The sequence below is a fragment of the Pecten maximus genome, chromosome 3 (genome assembly GCF_902652985.1).
Source record: "Pecten maximus chromosome 3, xPecMax1.1, whole genome shotgun sequence".
NCBI classification, from domain to species: Eukaryota; Metazoa; Mollusca; class Bivalvia; order Pectinida; family Pectinidae; genus Pecten; species Pecten maximus.
The window spans coordinates 50089804-50108609 of record NC_047017.1 but is presented as its reverse complement, the minus strand read 5'-3'; the positions used below and the strand labels follow the sequence as shown (position 1 = coordinate 50108609).

The 18806-nt window shown below is 33.5% G+C and overlaps 2 protein-coding genes across 3 annotated transcripts; one reads left to right on the top strand and one right to left on the bottom strand.

Moving 5' to 3' along the window:
* Positions 1-259: 259 nt before the first annotated feature.
* On the bottom strand, positions 260-3010 carry LOC117324464 (probable ergosterol biosynthetic protein 28). The gene is made up of 4 exons (XM_033880332.1): positions 2810-3010; positions 2282-2372; positions 1695-1813; positions 260-653 (listed from the first exon to the last, which is right to left on the bottom strand). Exons 1-4 carry the CDS (start codon positions 2946-2948, stop codon positions 523-525), a joined length of 480 nt encoding a protein of 159 aa, XP_033736223.1. The 5' UTR covers positions 2949-3010; the 3' UTR covers positions 260-522.
* A 68-nt stretch (positions 3011-3078) lies between these two features.
* On the top strand, positions 3079-17174 carry LOC117324462 (tubulinyl-Tyr carboxypeptidase 2-like). Of its 2 annotated transcripts, XM_033880330.1 has the most exons (11): positions 3079-3696; positions 4626-4717; positions 5346-5402; positions 5681-5755; positions 5986-6157; positions 6407-6452; positions 6843-6922; positions 8187-8270; positions 8516-8563; positions 14377-14498; positions 15276-17174. In XM_033880330.1, exons 1-11 carry the CDS (start codon positions 3403-3405, stop codon positions 15355-15357), a joined length of 1152 nt encoding a protein of 383 aa, XP_033736221.1. In that variant the 5' UTR covers positions 3079-3402; the 3' UTR covers positions 15358-17174. The 2 variants fall into 2 exon arrangements, with proteins under 2 accessions (XP_033736221.1, XP_033736222.1); XM_033880331.1 differs by lacking the exon at positions 8516-8563 and having other exon boundaries at positions 3080-3696.
* Positions 17175-18806: the final 1632 nt, after the last annotated feature.

Genomic DNA, 18806 nt, shown 5'->3' with positions numbered 1-18806 from the left:
TAGCCCCAGTTTCCTCTGACCTGACACCATATCTGGTGTATATGGTGTCAGGGCCAGAGGAAACTCGGGCTAACCTATATACCAATTAAGGTAAATTTAATCCAATATTCATATCTTCACTACTTCCATGGTGGTGTTAGGTTAGAGGATATAAATTAAGAAGAATGAATACTTATAGGGTGTAAAAACCGACTTAAATCTCATAATCACTTGGTGTTTTTCACCATTCAAAGTTTACAACATATAAATTACATATACATGTACAGAAAAGAGTTTTAATGATCTTCAAATGAATATAAGACTTTTACAAGAGAATCAGGAAGATACCCTTTTATATTTCATGGATAAGTGTCAATTAATTATCCTTGATAAACTTAAAATCTCTTATCTGCCATAGCTTCAATGTATATATTTTTCAATCTTTTCCACTCTTTATTTAATGAATTACTGGCCAAAGTGTAAAAAAAAGTTGAAAATTGAGAAACCAGCGAATGTATCTAAATATAAAAGGAAAATTTAACATCAGCTACTTTTACGTTTCATATACTTTGAAAATGTAGTCCTTTTAGAATCCTCTATATCTTCAATAGTCTGAATTGTTTTAGATTTATCCAGGAATAGGTAGCCACAGCACAATCCGATGACTGATATTCCTGTAAATAAAATGATTCAAAATTAAAAACATAGATCAATTGTGTACATTGTTTATGTGAAAGAAGCATTATACCCATGTTTCAATAAATCATGAAATAACTGATTCAGAAACTACATTCTTTTTCAATATGGCTGTCAGAGTTTGTTCTAATATATAAGATCAGTTCCTCCACACATTTCACAGCTTGATTTCACATGTATAGCCTTTATGTTGTGTGCGTTGTTTTGTTTATATTATCAAAGAATATTGATTTCTGACATCTACAGTCTGTGTGTATTAAAATAAAATCCCTAGGTAATAAAAGGACTTTTGTAGTGTGAGGTGATTGTATTATTTCAAGGATATTAACATTGATGTTAATTGTGTAACAGGAGAGGAAAAATGCAAAGACCAGACTGGGACTCAAATCTGGGATCTCGATCCGAACTCTAGACTGATACTCTAACCATTTGAGCTACCTGGCCACCAAGTTCAGCCCAGTTCAGTGCTGCTACATACCTCCCTCCTCAAACAAAGTCTTCGAACTCAAAGATACAAATAAGACCCTAGGTATTCCACCTCTAGGGTATTTATTTAGTTGGGGGCAAAAAGTAACAAGAGAGGAGGAATGCAATGACCTAGACTGGGACTCGAATCTGGAACCTACAAACTCAAGACGGACACTCTAACCATTTGAGCTACATGGCCACTGCACTCAGTCCAGTCCAGTTCTGCTACAATTATAATGATATATGATGATATCCTTCCTAAATATACCATTACACGTACATGTACATCTATCTATACATCAATGTATCAGTATCTCTTATTTGGAAGGTTACACATCTGCTATTCATGCCTGTAAATCTCATGGTCCTAGTAAATATTGCAGCCCCTTTAGAGGTATTTAAAAGATCACTAAAATGTAGTTGAGCTGAACATAAGGGAAGGGGAATAACTTGTATACAAACAGTTGTATCCCTCCTTTTTTTAATCTAGGATGTGTTGAACAAAAATCAAAAAGGGATACTGTATGTTTGACAAATTCCAACAAACTTACCTGAAACAATAATCTGTATCAACGATGATGGGATCAGATTTGTTGTCCTGTAGTGAAATATTTCAGCTATGTAGTGTACAAATCCAGCAAAAAATGAGAGAATTGTTAATCCAAATATCCTGTAATCAAAGAATTGTGTTTACTTGTATCAACATTGTTTTATTACATTGACTATAGGCAGATAGGTATAAAAGAGAGATTTTTCTGAACTACTGACCTTTCATTCTCTAGTTAGATATCTTACCTCTAGGCTAAAGGAAATACACATCGTTCTGAGCTACAGTAGGAAATGTGATCTCATACCTTCACCTTTTACACTTGGTGTTAAAAATATGATTGAATAACATACTTACATGATTATATAAAATCCTTGTTATTGGTAGCATGCTTATTGTGACATGGCGAATAGCAATTAACATTACATTTAGTGATAATCAAACTTTGCCTTCCAATTTGAATCTATTAAACTTGTACATATACAGTACAGGATGAAGAAAAAACAGATGTGAATATGAAAATTACATGAATGAAATTTAGCACTTGATCAACATTTGGGTACTGCTTCAATGAGTACAAATAATACTTACGGCTTGTTATATATGTCTATAGCACAACTGAAGCGGAGTATCGCTGTCGTTAAAGTCCATATACCAACAATTCGACTAGTAAGTCCACGATCTGCAAATGTTCAGATCCAGCTATATATTTTTTCATACTTTAATTACAAGGTAACTATATATCTCTATATGTAATATTGCACATATCAACAACAGTGAAATCAACAAGAGTGATATGTGAACTGGTTAAATTTTGATAAAAAAAAAAGTCATTCAATTTGATCACAGACTTATATAACGTGCATGAAATATTTTTTTAAAACACATCTATATTTTTAATTTAAAATCAGTTCATGTACTTCGTGTTTTCATAACGACCTGATAATAATATTTTGCAAATTCGCAATTCAACTTTCATCTAGGAAAAAAGATCACAACACAGGAAATTATGTCCGTCCAGTGTCCACACATGTACATGTATGTATATGCACACATGTAAACTTTCGTTTTACCATGCATTATTATTATTAACGACATCGAATATAGATTTTGTCTTACCATCATTGACGTTCGTGTACAATCTATTTTTCAAAAAGCTTGGATCAACAAAACACTGCAGTGCATTTCCAAATGTCATGAGAGCAACCACTGCAATGCATGTCCTTAAAACAGAAATAAACTGCAAACTTCTGTTCATCACGTTTCCTCTCTGCGAGCATTCCGTATTCGCGGCCCGTATTCGGGATCATAAAGATGTTTGGTTTTCATTCAAATATTACTCAACTTCCGGTAAGCGTTTAACTGATTCAGACATTGACAACACCATAAACAATCTCTCTGTTCGTTGAAGAGAAAATGTAGTTTGGTAGACGTTTTTAAGGTTAGTTCATATTTTAAAGACACTTTATGAGATGGAAGTAGTGACTGGATCACTAGGTCAATAGGCATGTTTGTATGTTTAAACAACGCGAATAAGTCTATCAGTGAGCAAGTATGGACCAGCTGACGTGACGTTTATGACATGAATACATCATTCGAGCAATCATACATGTTATATATATGTGACTGACGAAATACGTTCTATCCATGTCACTTATATAGAAGTTTAAGAATATTGATTTCTATTTTCGTGGATACTTATTTATTTTGTCATGTCGAAATCCAAACAACGGGAACAATTGCCACCATTTGGAACACTCGTTCGTGTTTCTGAAACCCCAGAAGAGGAAGAAAGGGGTTGTGTAAGAGTGAAGACAGTGAAAGGTGCTAAAAGTGGAAACGATGATGACACACATGAAGAAAATGGAGTCCTATTTTGGGTCAACAAAAGTGGATTTCCAATTGACAATAGGACCTGGGATCGAATGTGGGATCACGTATCGAGAATTCATCCAGATGGTTACAGCATGGTCAATAAAATAAGAAATAAATCCGATCTTCCTCAGGTAAGACAAACACGAAAATATAAAGCTCATATAATATAGTCATGTCCATTTCATTCCGATAATTTTATTTTAGATCTGCAATATATATATAATTCTTCGTGCTTTCTACATTTGTATATATTTATAGATCTGCAATTTTTTAATGTTGTCCTGGGTAGTTTGTTTCAGAGCATATGAGAGATTATGTGTGTGCTTACTAAACAATTGTGTGTCAATATAGACCAACCTGTACACCTACATGTAGTGGACGATCTTTAAGTAGGTACGGATATATATATATAGATATATATATAATTTACGTTAATTGCATATTAGCCTGAATGATTCTGATGATCTACTACTGTAGCCCAAAATGGAGGTTGATGGAAGGGGGGGGGGGGGGGGGGGGGGGGGGAGACAGTACCCCATGGTATGTTATACATGTACATACATGTACCAGTACTACTGAAAAGTACTCGGCATTGTTCATGTGGACCTTAGTAGAATACTACATGTCATCGTCGTCATCATCTTTATCATCATACATGTACCAGTCTATCATTACATTTCGAGACTGTTCACCAGCAACAAATTACAACAAATACATATTGATGTCATTTAAACATTACAGTAATAATATTTTTTAACTTGACAGTCTTCAAATATAGCACAATAATGGAACAGAAAGCCTCTGATATCATTTGCTTTTTTGTGTTTGTAATATTTGCGTATAAACTGATAAATCTGTACACTACCATATACACTTGTATAGAGCTGTCCTACAGTAAGCGCATGTTTGGCAATAAAAACATCATTTTTCTGAGCTGAAATGAACATGATTGTGATTATTACTAAACATGAGTTGATCGGATCAATCGCTGTGCTTGTATTACACTTATCTTATAGAATCAGTCACATTTCCACACATTTCAAACATTACTTTTTTTCAGATGCCAATACAACAAGCACCGTTAAATTTCCCATCTTCTATGCCGGTACAAGATCGTTTGGACAAAGTTCAGAACTATATGAAATCACTTCAGTATCCTTTAGAAAACAACAAAGGCAGACTTCTGCGTTACAGAACGGGACCTCTTTGGTGGCGGACGTGTATGACGGTTTGTGGTGATATTTGTGGTGTAAATCATCCTAGAGTTGTAGCGAGAGTGGAAATCTAACAGGTTTTGCGATATCATGACGACATTTTAAGAACCGGATCCTGAACACATAGAACCATTGCATTAATTTTTTGGTATAACGTACCAGTACTACAAACTCTTCGGTAGAAGTTCTCTACAACCATAGGAATTAGCTCCCAACTCACAGTCGATATATGTAATGTCAAGGGTATCAAGTCCCCGGAAGAGTTCAAGGATTATCAAAATTGTAGTTTTACATAGTATTACCTTCCGTAGTCTAGCACCGGTAAAATGACATCTGTATAGTATTTAGTTAATCTGTCGTAATGGCTAAATACAGAGTGAATAATTACAGAACTACAAACTTATTCTTTCTTTGAAATGATGGACTTCATTTGAACATTACACGGAAGAATTTAAATGGGTTTTAATGCATCAAATTATTAGTTAATGTCAATATATACATATTCCGTATTAATGTTGATGGATTCTTTTTACTTTAAAATGAAAACAATCCTTAATTTAACAAAGATACAACCATACTGGAACTCAATTTTTCGAAATCAGGAAGCAGAGGCCATTGTCTGGGTAAGTAATTTTGGGCTATTGCGCATACATGTTTCATGTGACAACACTGTCCATGTACCATATATTTTTTATATAAATATATACTAAAGTCACTCTCACGACATTGATAACGATATGCATGTTATATTCTATCCCATCAAATGATTGCATATTTTTGTTAGTATGGATTTCACAAAAAAAAAAAAAAAAAAAAACAATAAAAAGAATCATTAGACCCTTTTAACTCATTATCTGTGTGACAACTAATTCTAAGCTATTTTGTTTTATCAATGATTTAGACTGATGGATTCTGCCAGAGAGATGATAAAAGAAGCTCTTCCCATCAAGTGTTTAGAGGCAGTCATTCTTGGGTTGTATCCTTCACGCAGAACCTACATTTTGATTTTAAATTAACTGTACTATTGTAAAATAACAGCATTATGGACACAACAAACAAATACAAAACCATGAAGCATGGGGTTTTAGTTTAACTCCCTACTATTTTGTCATAATCTGAAGTTTATCTTTCGTATTGTACATGTATATACATGTATTTGAAAAGCCACAATTTAGCAGCTGTTTTATAATCCTTTACACAGAGCAGATTTTTGACCAATGGTTTTCTAGGTGTTGAACGCTTTCCTCTAAGTTTTAAAAGTGTGTTTGGTGGAAATGTACATAGACATGTGGTACTAGGGATATATTATGCTGGGAAATATGGTTCCATAGGAATGAGTAGGCGGGACGAACTCATGTATAAACCCGTTGTATATAAGGTAATTGAAATTACGTAATTTTATAAATTAAGCAAATATAATGTTTAAATATTTTTTTCTGGATAAATCTGATTTACTTTCATATGATATTTTATATTAATTTTTTTTCTGATTGAATATCTACAAGTAACACTTCAGATTTGTAAATACTTTATAATGTTATAAATTAATTCAGTTCATACAATGCATCTTAACTCAATGTATCCATCACATGAATTACTACTTAATTAGCTTTCATTTCATTTACAGTCTCTCTCAGAACTGGTTTTCGAATTTGAAAGATCTTACAATATGTGTAAGTTATTTTCATTTTACTTGCAAACATATTTGGGATCATCCCTGATAAACTACTTTACACAATCTTGAAAGCTATTCCGAATGTCTATTTGTATTGTTCGGCGATATCCAATAGATATTTAATCGAGAAACGTCATAGTTTGTTTGAAATATTTGCATGATGAATGTAAACAATAATGTGGTAACATATATAAAAAATGTATAGAAATATGGTACTGTATATATAACAGTACTGTTGCTTTGGAGATAACGCATGTTTTGTATTTGGACCTATGAGGTTCAGACCTCATCAGGAATCAGTGTGCCATTCATTGATAACTTAAAAAAAAAAAGTTAATTAACGGTTACGGTGTACTGTATTAATTGCTCATGATTTCCGTCTTTTCAGTTAAGCATGAAGTAAAGAAGGTAAAAATAGGACTTCCAGTGCCGCATGATCCTCACAGCTACGAGTTCATTAATTGGAAGGTACAGTTTTGTTTGGTTTACTTTTTGTAATTATGCGTTACATATTGACAGCATTATCTATGTATCTGACGATATGAAATAAAGTATATTCCCCTCACATAGTACATAATAAACATGAGATATTTTCATTAACTTTAATTATCATGATTTTGTTTTCTTGAGATTTTATAAACCTTAGACCATTTCGTTAATACACATTTTCCTGAAACGAAAGAGTCGATGAAAAGTTGATAGATGAAAAGCAATTGGTAAGTTTATGTCCTATTTCACAACAAAGTTTAAAAAACGATGTTCGATGTTATTTAGTAGGTGAACGTTGTTCGAGGTCACGTATTCACGTATGTGTACGTTGTTTGAGGTCACGTATTCACGTATGTGTACGTTGTTTAAGGTCACGTATTCATGTGTGTGTACGTTGTTTAAGGCCATGCATTCATGTGTGTATACGTTGTTTGAAGTCACGTATTCACATGTGTGTACGTTGTTTGAGGTCACGTGTTCACGTATGTGTACGTTGTTTGAGGTCAAGTATTCACGTGTGTGTATGTTTGAGGTCACGTATTCACGTATGTGTACGTTGTTTGAGGTTACGTGTTCACGTATGTGTACGTTGTTTAAGGTCACGTATTCACATGTGTGTACGTTGTTTAAGGTCACGTATTCACATGTGTGTACGTTGTTTAAGGTCACGTATTCACATGTGTGTACGTTGTTTGAGGTTACGTATTCACATGTGTGTACGTTGTTTGAGGTTACGTATTCACATGTGTGTACGTTGTTTAAGGTCACGTATTCACATGTGTGTACGTTGTTTAAGGTCACGTATTCACATGTGTGTACGTTGTTTAAGGTCACGTATTCACATGTGTGTACGTTGTTTGAGGTCACGTATTCACGTATGTACGTTGTTTAAGGTCGCGTTTTCACGTATGTTCGTTATTTGAGGTCACGTATTCACGTATGTGTACGTTGTTTAAGGTCGCGTATTCACGTATGTTCGTTATTTGAGGTCACGTATTCACGTATGTACGTTGTTTGAGGTCACGTATTCACGGTGTACGTTGTTTGAGGTCAAGTATTCATGTAGGTGTACGTTGTACAAACTGTTTGCTATAAAAGCATAATGTTCATCTTAAACAGCAAAACAATATGTAGACAGAATGTCGTATCGCATTCATATTACATTACTTAATGAAGGTATGGGAGGCCATACTCACAATAAGTAAACATTAATTGATACATGTCCATCAATATTGTTTTGTAGGCCCTAACTATAAACATGAGCAAACTGAGTCCGAAAGAAGTGGCCAAAGATCTAGATGTCGTTGCAAAAGAAATTCGAACAAAAGTAAGACTTTATAATCATCATTACATTCACCTTTTCCCTCGGACCCCTTCTCCTAACATTTATTGTATGATATGCATTTCATTTATATCATAGTTTCTTGTCAAAATAAGGTTGATCAGTTTTCATATCAGTTTCTGTTAATAAGGTAGTATTTGTATACACAGTATTTCCAGTTATGACACATGTCGAGTTCCTTGTACTTTTGAATATTAATACATGTTATCTACACAATTTCTTTTGATCAGGCCAAACTTAATTCTCTGAATCCCGAGGCTAGTTACGCTCATATTAAGGTAAAATTTCACTGGTAGATTTAGATATTATTTTACATATTATAGATAACATCAAAGAAAGTGCTGTCTTGTCTGTCATTGCTACTGTACGAATACACATCCTTCACTATATCCTGTCTTTGTCTTTGGACTGTCTTGTTAATCACAATTTCCTGATTATCTTTGTACAGGTTATGACGTTGAATTTCATAAGATTTCATGTATATCATAGTGATTTATTTCATTATATTTGATTATTTTACCATACCATGAAAAAACAACAAAGAATATCGACATAAAAACGAAACCATAATTCTAACTTCAGAATCGATTAAATGATGGAAAATGTAAACAAAACCAGATTGGTATGGATATTCTATAAAAAGTACTGTGATAATAAGACCAGGTGTTCCGGTAGAGTAAGCGTCCCATGTTTCATTGACTACACATGTCACACAAATCTGGGACAAAACCGGGTCACAATATCGAATGTGTAAAATCTTATTTCTCACTGTTGTTGTCTGCTAGGAGTACTAATGTCCACGTGTTCATGCATGCTTTTATATTCTATATCTATCCAAACTATAATTAGTAGATAATAGTTATATCATTATATTTAGTCACATTCCTTCCGTTACACAAGCCTATAGCTATTGCACGAAATTTTATAACTTCATACTCACATTGAATTGCAAATTACTTTTGTCTGAAACGGGCCTGATATTGATAGAAATGCTTTATTTTTTTTTTATTTATATGTCATAATCCCCAACACAGGTTTACTCTCCTATGCATTCTCTTGAGCATATACATCTGTATTTCAAAATTGTTTAGAAATATAACCATTTCAGATACCTGGTATTAAAGTTAGGTTGGTCCTTTCAACAGCTAAGGTCATTTACAGACGGTAGTAAAAGAAGGCATGACGTCGTAAAGCAATCATCATTGTATATGTGTTAATATTAATTGATAATATGATATGATAATTATGATAAGAATACGTGTTCACTGAGTTATAGATTCCATGTGTAGCAGGTATACATGAGAATTAATATCGATAAACATTTGATATTCTCGGTCACTAGGAACGTATCCAACACACGAATTACTTAAGCTATGCTGTATATTTGATGCATGGGGAATCTGTTTTAATTAAATATCTGTTGACGTTACTGACCACGAAGATGTATATAAAAGAAATATGAAAGCACATGTAAGGTTATTCTGATTTACTGATTATTTTGATAGATGACTTAAACATTTCAACATGCATATCTAATATGTATAGGTCCAATAGATTCATTAATTAATAAGAAATTGAGGACAACATTGAGTTATTGATGTTCTTATATTTAATTGTTGATCACAACAGCAGACAGTGAAACTATTTGCAACAACAGAAGCGATCAAATTATTTACCAATTTACATAATGGTGTTGATATCTAAAAAGGTTGTTTTTATATCTTTTAATTGTGTTTTGAAATCGTCCTATAAAGATCTCTCGCGCGCTTCCATCCGGGCCAAAAGGGGTGATTAATATAAGATGATATATCTTGTTTCGCAATTGTTGTAAAAAAAAAATGTTTACAGTTTTGTGTTCGTGATAACGTTATGAATTAAGTATTCTTATTTTCACGAAGTGAAGATTTTGAGGTAGGTCCGGGTCCATACATAATTAACACAACTAAAACCTGATTTTGTCTTTCACTATAAATGTATGTGTACAATTTGAATCTGATCAGGCACAGCGGGAAGCGCATGACTGCACTGTAGTAACACTTTACTCCAGCCGAAAGGTAGGCCAGCTGTACGACACAGCATGCCCGCTAGCTGTATTTTGTACTTTGCCCTGCTGCATATTCAAATTTAACAGCTAATAACCGACAAATCAAGAACAAGAGTTAGAATACTGACATAATGCCGACATAACCACGACATACATTTGAATATTGACAAAAAAAATCAGTTACCAAACGTGTCGGGTTCAAAAGAACCATATATAATGTTTAATGACATATACTTTTTAATGTCAAGTTCAAATGTGTCAAACATGACATTTTCCTTTCACTTTCATCCAAGAAAATAAGTAAATATAAAAGACTAAATTACAATGAAATTGAAATGGTTTTGTATTTCCCAATACAGTATACTTTGTGAAATAATCAGTGGAGTTTATGTAAAACTGAACAAGTGGAACAGGATGTTATTGCTAACATGCATGGGTAAACATCAACGTACATAATTCAGTAAGAATTTAAGGGAAGAAGCTGTAATCAAACATAAGACCAGGCCTATCATAAGAGAAATGAAACATAATCACGTAAGCAAAACTTTATCTTATTTGGCTTCCTAACAGTTTTCTCTGTTATCCTATGGTATATTTTTTGACTATATCCAATCTTGTTATTGAGTGACTAACATTATTTGACGATGCCAATTTTCAGCATGGACATATTTTATAAAATATACTGATATATCTTGATTGAAGTATTTCTTGGTTTTCAATTCATTACGCGGTTGTATTAACTGTCATACTTTGTAATTCATGATACATGTGAACCATTTTGTATTACATAAAATGCAATACAGTAGTTCAATCATTGTCCAAGGAAAATCTGAAAATTGTTTGAAAAACAGTTTCTAAAATACCTTGTAGCTGAAACCAAACATCAGTGGACAACACACTTGATTGAAGTAACATGGATATGAAAAAAATCTTATTCAGTGAATAGTGATTGTATTAAGTAAAATATGACATATTTTGTTATTATCTTTAAAATGCAATTTGTCATTGAACACAACATAAAATAATACTACATATTTTAAAGTATCCTCTAGATAAACCTTAACGTGTTTTACTTGTAATAACTAAACATTTTTATTATGTCACATGTCATTTTATTCGGAATAGGTTTGTCTTTGAATAATAAACTTTGTATCTGTTATACGATTCTTAATCATGTGACATTGAGTTATCCGACTGTGACAGATCGGGATTGGTCAGTTTTGAAAGAGTGTTGCTAGTTAGTTTGGTATCAGGAGTAATATCCCTCGAGACTGCAAACTAAATTGGATCAGGATTGCTTGTTTGCATTTCAGGGAATTTCACACATGATAATAAAGAATTTATCTTTCAGACTTTTTGAGTACCGATGCATCCTTTATATACATGTAATTGTATATGTTACCTATGGAGCGCCATGTTCAAACCGCAAAGAGAATTATCATGTATATATTTACTTGCGTGATGTTTGTATAAAATGCATTAATGGATTCAAATCAAAATATAACTAAATACATGTACATGCCAAAGAATTTAAAGCGTTGTGTATAATGTATGTTATGATGATAATTGTCATGTTTTGACATGTAAATATGTTTAATTTCGGGGTCAATTGATTACATTTCTTTTTTTCCCATTTTTTCAGTTACCCTGCATAAATGCTCATAAGGTATCTTTATCCCTAAAAATAAGCAAGATACGTGTATTGATGGAGTAACACAATACACAGATAATCAAAAATGTTGTTTAGCAATTTATCACGTTAATGGCTATATGCAATTATGATTACGTAAACATTTTAGCCTACTAAATGCATGATGCCATCTACATCCGTAACTATATCTGTCCAGCACTTCGTTGCTAATAAACACTCACATTTCATTTGCATTTGCATAGATCTGTGTCTGACGATGAAGAGGCATTATCTATGTCTTTATACATATCTTTAGGTTGAGGAGCATAACTTCTTAAGGTTTAATTGAATAGGTTTCCAATGATACATTTATTACGAGATTGAAAATGACCAATATTCGAAATGACTCAGATAAGGAGGACATCTTGATATCATCCCCATGCCACCATTTTTCTTTTCATATGTTAGTTATTAAAACATTTCAATCATTGCACAATTTTCAAAATCATACAAGGAAAGAGTTAACAGAAATGTCGACATTTCGTCTCAAAAATCGACGGTAAGATAATATTATGTCCACATATATGTACACACATTTCCCTATAAACGTAGGTATCTGGTGTTAAAAGTTATCATGTAACGATTTTCTGATCATTAAAAAATATTGTATAATTGATTTGAAAATAAAATGGCGGTCGTGTGATCATGTTCCTTCAATGGCAGGTATTCCCAAAAGACGTCACATAATATCATAATGACAGTAATTTGAAACTTTTCACGATTTATAATCATCAAATGCAAAAATGAAAAAGGGAAAAAAAGTCATTTTGATGGCGTTTTACGCTAATTTTAATTCAGTAACAAACCGCATGTTAGTAAAATTTTTGAAATGGATAAAAAGAATAGCCTCCCTTTTAATATCGTTCATAATCCACAAAATTATCTGGCTCTTTTGATACGGGTTATAATCCAGAAATAGCTTGATCTTTACAGCGTATGTATGATATCGTTTTACATTGTCATTATTACGGTACATTAGTATGTGTAAACACTCAGCATTTTAAAGCATGTTTTCAATACGTCACTGCTGCACATGGATGTATATTATTTTGAAGCTGCCATATACAAATGTTTCAATTTTCACCGGTCAGACAGACTGATAGGAGATGGGTTGGTGATGTTTTGTTATGACCTTTATGTTGTGATATAACGAATGTCCCTGTAGACGGTATAATAGTATTTCTTTTGTATTTCGCTCATTTTTATGGATATGGAATTATGTGTAACTATCAGGATTTGTAACACATTATAGATATTACATCATTATACTGTTACCAACTATTGTCTGTTTATTTGCATGCATCTTTCTCTAACAGCGCGAGTTTGAGATCTAAACATCTTACATTATTTTATTACAATTGATTGTGAAAAAGGCGCTTACAAGTAACTATTCACTAGATTGTTTCTATTAAATGCACGTCGATACTTATTTTTTATTGAAATATATAACACTTATAGAATTCAATAAGAGAGGGAAATTATTGTAATGATATGTTTATAACATAAGGTACATTGTATATATCATCCTTTGTAAGGTCATGTCACTCCAATTCCACACTTTCTACTTCAATACATATCAGTCTTTAAGCTGATTTTTAATTGGATAGCAATGTGTAAGTACAATCTTCCCTGACGCGTTAACTGTTGTTGGTAGTATTTGAAACAATAGGTTATAACTTATCTCAAAATAATGCATTATGACGTCAGTTGTTCTATTGATTTGGAATTGATTATACTTTACACTTTCTTTATCATCTTATATTGGGACCGGCTTCATCAATATCCTCAACTGAAGCAAATTCCTTAACTTATTTTTGTCAATAAGAAAGCATTGTAGAATTTAAAGGTTCCTTGATTAAGATTTCACCTTAAATTCTATAATGCTTTCCAAGGGAATACTTTAAATTAAGTAATTTCCTTAAGTTAAGGAAATTTGATGAACCTAGGGCCATGTTACTACTGGTTCTAAACAAAATCAAACTCAATATCATACAGATATAATACTGTCGTACTGGAGCGTTCGACTCCAAAGTTTGATGATCGTCTCTGCCAACGCTTATTACTCCGGTAATAAAATGTTTATGTACAGTAGGTCATTCGTTCTAGCTCATTCCTCTATTCGGTATATTATCAAGATTTTCCTTTATTGTGTTTATAAGCGGAGCTTTCCATTTTAATTTACTTATCACTTTGAGATTGTGTGTACTAGCCTAGGTGATTTATATTGCCTTTCGATAGTGATGTGACTCATTCAGCTACTTAGTATGTATTAGCGAGAAGACATTGTTGAATATTCTTACGCATGTTGTGTTGGTTTGATTTAAATTATCAATATTACTTTACTTTGGTTTAAACAGTCCCGGTCATGGGTAACTCAGCCTACTTCACCGAGGAAAACAATAACATCCATCGATATGTCTACTGGCAGGGACACATATGCAAGCAACAGTCTAAAACAAGCCTCTAAAATCTACAGGTCGTAAGTATATCCTGATCATTATAAAATCTACAGGTCGTAAGTATATCTTGGTCATTATAAAATCTACAGGTCGTAAGTATATCCTGATCATTATAAAATCTACAGGTCGTAAGTATATCATGATCATTATAAAATCTACAGGTCGTAAGTATATCCTGTCATTATAAAATCTACAGGTCGTTAGTATATCATGTCATTATAAAATCTACAGGTCGTTAGTAGATACCTGGTAATTATAAAATCTACAGGTCGTAAGTATATCCTGATCATTATAAAATCTACAGGTCGTAAGTATATCTTGGTCATTATAAAATCTACAGGTCGTAAGTATATCCTGTCATTATAAAATCTACAGGTCGTAAGTATATCCTGATCATTATAAAATCTACAGGTCGTAAGTATATCTTGGTCATTATAAAATCTACAGGTCGTAAGTATATCTTGGTCATTATAAAATCTACAGGTCGTTAGTATATCCTGGTCATTATAAATCTACAGGTCGTAAGAATATCATGGTCATTATAAAATCCACAGGTCGTAAGTATGTCTTGTTCATTATAAAATCTACAGGTCGTAAGTATATCATAGTCATTATAAAATCTACAGGTCGTAAGTATATCCTGTCATTATCATTATACAGCTCAACTATATTGCTTACATTACACTGCACATATACAATTAAACAATAGTACTACTAATAGTCTGAACGTCACAGAACTTTGATATGTTTATCTTTACTAGTTCTCATACTAAGTTTCTTCCTGACTTCGTTTGTAGACAAACAACCATTAGTTCATCTGAGAATGGAGCGGTGAAAAGGAAGTCAACAGATCCAGCGGACTATCAGATACGGATATGACGTCAAGTTTAATATAGTTTTTGACAAATCAGATTTGAAAGTGAGATACATGTACCGTGCCTGACATTGCTGACAACACAAAAACCTGGCGTTAAATTTGTGGTTGTAGCAAATTGATTGTATCCGTATTATGTAAGAATATATATTATGTAAATGTGTGCGTGTCTGTAAAAACAAAGTACATTGTAAAAATGTTATCGTAAGATAACAAACTCGGATAAGTGTTTTATAGTGTGGAAAAAAATTAAAAGTATTCTAGTCTTGGCAGATCAAGATTTGATTTTAACCAGAATGAGTATTAGGTACATTTAAGCGCGATGATGCGAACTTTAAAAAATAGACTGAGCGATTGTTCGACGAATGATAGATTGAGAGATTGTGAGACGGTTGATAGGTTTGGAGACGGAGACGGATTGATGGTAAGACGGCTGATCCAGATATGAGAGATTGTGAGACTGATATAGTAGATTGGAGATTGTGAGACGGCTAATTGATTGAGATTGTGAGACGGCTAATATTAATAGATTGAGATTGTGAGACGGCTAATAGATTGAGATTGTGAGACGGCTAATAGATTGAAAGATTGTGAGAGGGATTGGTTTTGAGACGGCTGGTAGAATGGAGATTGCGAGACGGATTGATTGTAAGACGATTGAGGGATTGAGGGATTGTGAGACGGCTGGTAGATTGGAAATTGTGGGACGGATTGTTTGCAAGACGGATGGTAGATTGGATATTGTGGGACGGGATAGATTATGAGATCGGCTAAGCTACAGATTGTAAGGCAGATGGATTAGCAAGAAGACACTCTATGGAGCTAGTACTGCTGTGAAAGACGTTGAAAAAGGTATGATATGAGTGTGTATAAAATACATACATGTGTATTATAATTCATCGGATTTGTTAAAATTTTGTTCCCGTATTGATATAAAAGTGTACATCCAATGTTAATGTTGACATGGATATATATTGCTTCTATATTGTGTGACTGATTGATTGTGAGGCGGTGGGATTACGAGGAAGACACTTCATGTGTACACAATGAACACAATTATGTCGAGGTATAAATTTGCCTTTAATGTTAGTGAATACAAAGTATGTCTATTATAATTGTTAATGGAATCATATTAAATGGTGTATATCTGTGATACATGTACTATTGAACTTTGATGTTTGAAGCTGCATACCAAGGGAAATATTTTCTCCAATATTTACATAACTCGGTATGTTTATAACAGTATGGCGAATTTAGTTCCAGGCCAGAGAGAGATAGAGATCATGTGTATGTAAATGGATAATCTACTCATTTTCGATTACAAACTTTGAACGATAAAAGAGAAAATTCTTACAAATGTGTCATCAGTTTTGTTATCCAATTGCCTTTTAAAAAGTTTTTAAGGATGGATCTCAATTTCCATAGGAAGTTATTTTCATTTACTTGACTGAAATAGCTTAAGTTGAGGTGCTTGCTAACTGAAGTCCGCATCCAGTTGAGATCGACATTGAAATTATCACTTTAAGTGGTACATCCGTTTCGCACAATGTGTTAAAATCATCTGTTGACGGATTGAACTAAACCAGGCGTAACAATACAGTAACGAAGTCGTGAACGGATGATTTTATTCAGATTGCCGTTTCCATACATTTCATTTATAGGAAATGTTCCTAACATCCATGACCGTATCTATCATGTTTTGGTGAATTATTAGTATATGAATGGGTATGTCATGCACGTTTTAACCACGATTTGTTTGTGTTAAACATTATTTTGTAAATGCAACGTTGTTTTCTATTGATTAAAATATTTTGTTAACTTGTATACGTGTTCGAGTTGCTCGTTGTATTACATGTACAAAATGTAGCGGAATATGGCAGTTCGTTTAACTCTCAATTGTATATGAAAGATTAACCCGGGGTCCGACCCCCACAGTTATTATTTAAAAGCGTTCTTAGGGTTGGACTCTGCGGTTACTTAAACAGCGGGACGTTTGATGATGACTGCTAGAACATGCAAGTGAGAAGCAACTGCAGTGGCGATGGTGCTGGCGAGACGAGAATATAGGCAACACCGAATTCGACACTGATGAACCTTTCTCTATGAAGATATTCACATTGACTGTTGATGTAACTACAACATTGTGTTACATATTTTAATCAGCATATATGTTCCAGTAATTTATCAGCTTTATTTTATATCCATTTGTACCGTGCAATGTGTAACCAGAGGCTTACATAATTTATATCACATGGTATATATTGACCGTTATATGTCACATGGTGTATATGGACCGTTGTATGTCACATGGTATATATGGACCGTTATATGTCACCTGGTATATATGGACCGTTATATGTCACATGGTATATATGGACTGTTATATGTCACATGGTATATATATGTACCGTTATATGTCACATGGTGTATATGGACCGTTGTATGTCACATGGTATATATGGACCGTTATATGTCACATGGTATATATGGACCGTTATATGTCACATGGTATATATGGACCGTTATATGTCACATGGTGTATATGGACCGTTATATGTCACATCGTGTATATGGACCGTTGTATGTCACATGGTATATATGGACCGTTATATGTCACATAGTATATATGGACCGTTATATGTCACATGGTATATATGGACCGTTATATGTCACATGGTGTATATGGACCGTTATATGTCACATCGTGTATATGGACCGTTATATGTCACATGGTATATATGGACCGTTATATGTCACATGGTATATATGGACCGTTATATGTCACATGGTATATATGGACCGTTATATGTCACGTGGTATATATGGACCGTTATAAATCACATGGTATATATGGACCGTTATATGTCACATGGTATATATGGACCGTTATATGTCACATGGTATATATGGACCGTTATATGTCACATGGTATATATGGACCGTTATATATGTCACATCGTGTATATGGGCCGTTATATGTCACATGGTGTATATGGACCGTTATATGTCACATGGTGTATATAGACCGTTATATGTCACATGGTGTATATGGACCGTTATATGTCACATGGTGTATATGGACCGTTATATGTCACATGGTATATATGGACCGCTATATGTCACATCGTGTATATGGGCCGTTATATGTCACATGGTGTATATGGACCGTTATATGTCACATGGTATATATAGACCGGTATATGTCACATGGTGTATATGGGCCGTTATATGTCACATGGTATATATAGACCGGTATATGTCACATGGTGTATATGGGCCGTTATATGTCACATGGTATATATAGACCGGTATATGTCACATGGTGTATATGGGCCGTTATATGTCACATGGTGTATATGGACCGTTATATGTCACATGGTGTATATAGACCGGTATATGTCACATGGTGTATATGGACCGTTATATGTCACATGGTATATATGGACCGTTATAT